This window comes from Salvelinus sp. IW2-2015, linkage group LG17 (genome assembly GCF_002910315.2).
Source record: "Salvelinus sp. IW2-2015 linkage group LG17, ASM291031v2, whole genome shotgun sequence".
Lineage (NCBI taxonomy): Eukaryota > Metazoa > Chordata > Actinopteri > Salmoniformes > Salmonidae > Salvelinus > Salvelinus sp. IW2-2015.
In genome coordinates this window covers 15,524,137-15,527,336 of record NC_036857.1, presented here as the reverse complement: position 1 = coordinate 15,527,336, position 3,200 = coordinate 15,524,137, and the positions used below count along the sequence as shown (strand labels likewise).

General features: G+C 37.7%; 1 protein-coding gene across 1 annotated transcript in view; it reads left to right on the top strand.

Moving 5' to 3' along the window:
• Positions 1 to 3,200, top strand: part of LOC111976898 (probable G-protein coupled receptor 173) — a 19,135-nt gene extending 15,935 nt beyond the window's left edge. The window contains exon 3 of the mRNA XM_024006047.2: positions 3,017 to 3,200. Within this exon, the coding sequence (XP_023861815.2) occupies positions 3,017 to 3,200 (184 nt within the window). The remainder of the gene's footprint in view (positions 1 to 3,016) is intronic.

Genomic DNA, 3,200 nt, shown 5'->3' with positions numbered 1-3,200 from the left:
ATATTGAAGTCCGGGCCCCCCCCCCCCCCAGTTCCAAGTTAGTCCATTGTCCATTAATACACATTAAATAGTACAGAGGTCACAGTTAATTTACAAAGGTAGTGTGCCTGAAGCAACAAAAAAAGCACTGTCAGGCATTTCTGCTTATCAAAAAATCACCCCCGGTCTCCCTCCTTCCCTCCCCAACACCAACCAACCCCAAAATTCACACATCTTTTTTCATTCCTTGTTTTCACAGATCAATACACAACACCAGCCTCATCCCTCCCCCCCCCACTGATAAGAGAAGAAACAACAACAAAAATTCTGAAAGAAATCCACAATAATCCAGAAGGGCTTTTGTTAATTCCATTAATTATCCGTTTTGGATTAAAGTTCCTCTGTCCTTTGCACAAAATTGTACACTCCCGTGTTACAATTTGGCAAGTGTTTTTTCTCTAATACCATCCATGTTAAAGTTTTTGACTGGAGCTTTTACTCTTAGGTTGCGAAGGGGAGAGTTATGCGTTCCCACCGAAAGTCATTAATTACACAGTGTTGTGTTTCCCCATTAGTGGAATAATCCCTTGATGTTTATTACTTCAACACATAGAGGCATACAGCTGTCAACTCTTTCTTGCATTGGTTATAAACAAACTTTTTTTTTTTTTTTTTTTTTACAGAGTAAGGCCATAACCCAGATAATAGAAATAACAATTCAAATTTCTGTTGCTTTTTCATTGTTATTGTTAGTTTGTGTCATTGTTATCGTTTGCAGACAACAGTAGACAATTAGAAAACCCCCCAAAAACGCAATTACATTTTTACCATGCATGTGTGTGTGAGTGTTTCTGTACGTAAGTATGATGGTGTGTATGTTTAGAGGCTAGACTAGAGGGGTGAAAACCAAGGATATTTGGGGAATAGGAATGGCCAGAAACACGTTGCATTTTGAAAAATGTCAGTCCTGCAAAGGCTTATTCAAGTCTTTTTCACCCTCAGCCTGTTCCTGACACAGAGAATTGAATGTGCTAAAACCAATGAGGTTCATTCAAAAACCTGATGCAACGAGTGTGTCTTCTTAAACCATTGAATTGCAAAGCCTCTAGAGGTATAACATTTTTTACATGTGCAGTTCCTCTTAATTGGATGACAGAGCCTTCTGTCTGAATGGGGATTATGTTATTGCTTGTATGGGAATATAAAGGTTGAAGACAGTTTGAGATTGTCTTGGGGTGAGTGGTTCTATCCACACAGATACTATGATTATTGCACTCTTATTCATTTCCAATGTGTCTCAGTGAAAGGAATAACATCATATAAAATAATGTTATACATGAYTTTTTGTTTGGTTTGAAATACACTGCATTTTGTTAGTCATAGAACTGATTCAATTTCTATCTCTTCTGTAGTGTTTGGGCTTTGTAAAAGCCCAAAACCATCCAAAAGCCAATTTGACTTCTGAATATTTCATTTTATGTCTCATCGAAGTTCATGGATTTTACAGTGTAGCTGTAGTTATTATGACCCTGTATGTGGAGAGACTACATACATACTTATGTTGTGGATTTAAAATAAGAAATTTCACATGTGTGCATCCACAGTGTTATTATACATGAAATCTATGAAAATACAGAATCATAAGAATAGTCTCTGAATAGTAGAACAAATCCTGAATTTCAGAACTTAAACACTTTTTTTACTTTACCCTTTAATTAAGCTGGACCCCAAAATGTCAAAGCTCACAGAACAATCTGCAGATGAATATCAAACGTAAAATACAAGAGGTTTGAAGGATACCTATGTAAATGTCTTTAAACCTCTAAATATTATGGAAGCAGCAAGTCAGAGTGTGTGATTTCCATTTCTTTCTTGTATTATTTAAAAAGAAAATGGTTGAGCTGATAAGCATGTCTCTGGCCATTTAGGATTTTTGTTGTTGGTTTTTGTAATGAAAAATAAATTTCCTTTGAAACTATTGACAGATTGCAAGATGTAAAAGTAAGGAGCAAGTACAACATTTTATTCTATGCCGTGAAGTCAAACACAAGACAATTTTAATATTGATTCAGGTCATAAAACATTCTCAGCTAGAGTATGTTGCTCCTCACCTGGGATATTCATTTTAACATTTATTTTGTGTATTGCACTCATGTTTTTTAGCCCACGCAACAGAAAGAGGACATAACCCCGCCACAAAAGTATGAGTTCACAGGGTTACAAGAGACCATTGTAAAGGTAGTAAAGATACGGTTTTCCTTTTCCATGCCTTGTKATCCATATTTAAGGTCACCAAGTTGACAAGAGTTTACAAAACCCCAGATTATCATACATTTTGTCATTTAATCTGCCTTTTAGATTATCGGCACTTGTGGGTAGAAAGAAGCTCAAGATCAGTTCGCAGATCCGTAATATTATGATAAACTATGTTTCAACTTTTGATGTCATCTTTCCTTTATACCAACTTTTGGCATCAAACTTGGGAAGCTTCCCCTCAAATGAACTTACAACTGATGCTACCCCACATGCTTGAAATTAAATAGACATACCTGTACATAGTGGCACAGCATCTCAGCGCAAGAGGAGTCACTGCAGTCCCTGGTTTAAATCCAGGCTGCATCACATCTGGCTGCATCACATCAGGCTGTGATTGGGAGTCCCATAGGGCGGCACACAATTGGCCCAGCGTCGTCCAGGTTTGGCCGGGGTAGGCCATCAATTTAAATAAGAATTTGTTCTTAACTGACTTCCCTAGTTAAATAAAGGTTAAAATAATTTATATATTTTCTTCAATATGACCAAAGTATTAAACAAATCTAGATATTTCTAATGGTTCTTTAGAGAATTCATATTTGTCATATATCCTCATCCTCATACAGGTTGCTCATCATCATTGATGAGCAACCTGAAAACAACTCTCTAGTCAGTCCATTCATATAATCTAATCCCTGTTCTCACACATGCCTGTTCCAGACAGGGGCAATCTGGGTGCTTTGGTTTATTCTCCATTTCCATCTCTGATCCTCCATAAATCCAGCCAATTCAATAAGGGTCCCAAGAATTGCCCTCTCACCCAGCAGACACCTAACCTAACGCAGCCCCCCATGGGTGTCCTGCTGCCCCAGGCTCTGGTGATGCTGCAGACATCTGAATTCCTAAGTAAAACTAATGCTAACCAGAGCCAACTGCCTGACCAGAAGATTCTGAAGACTGAGATATGA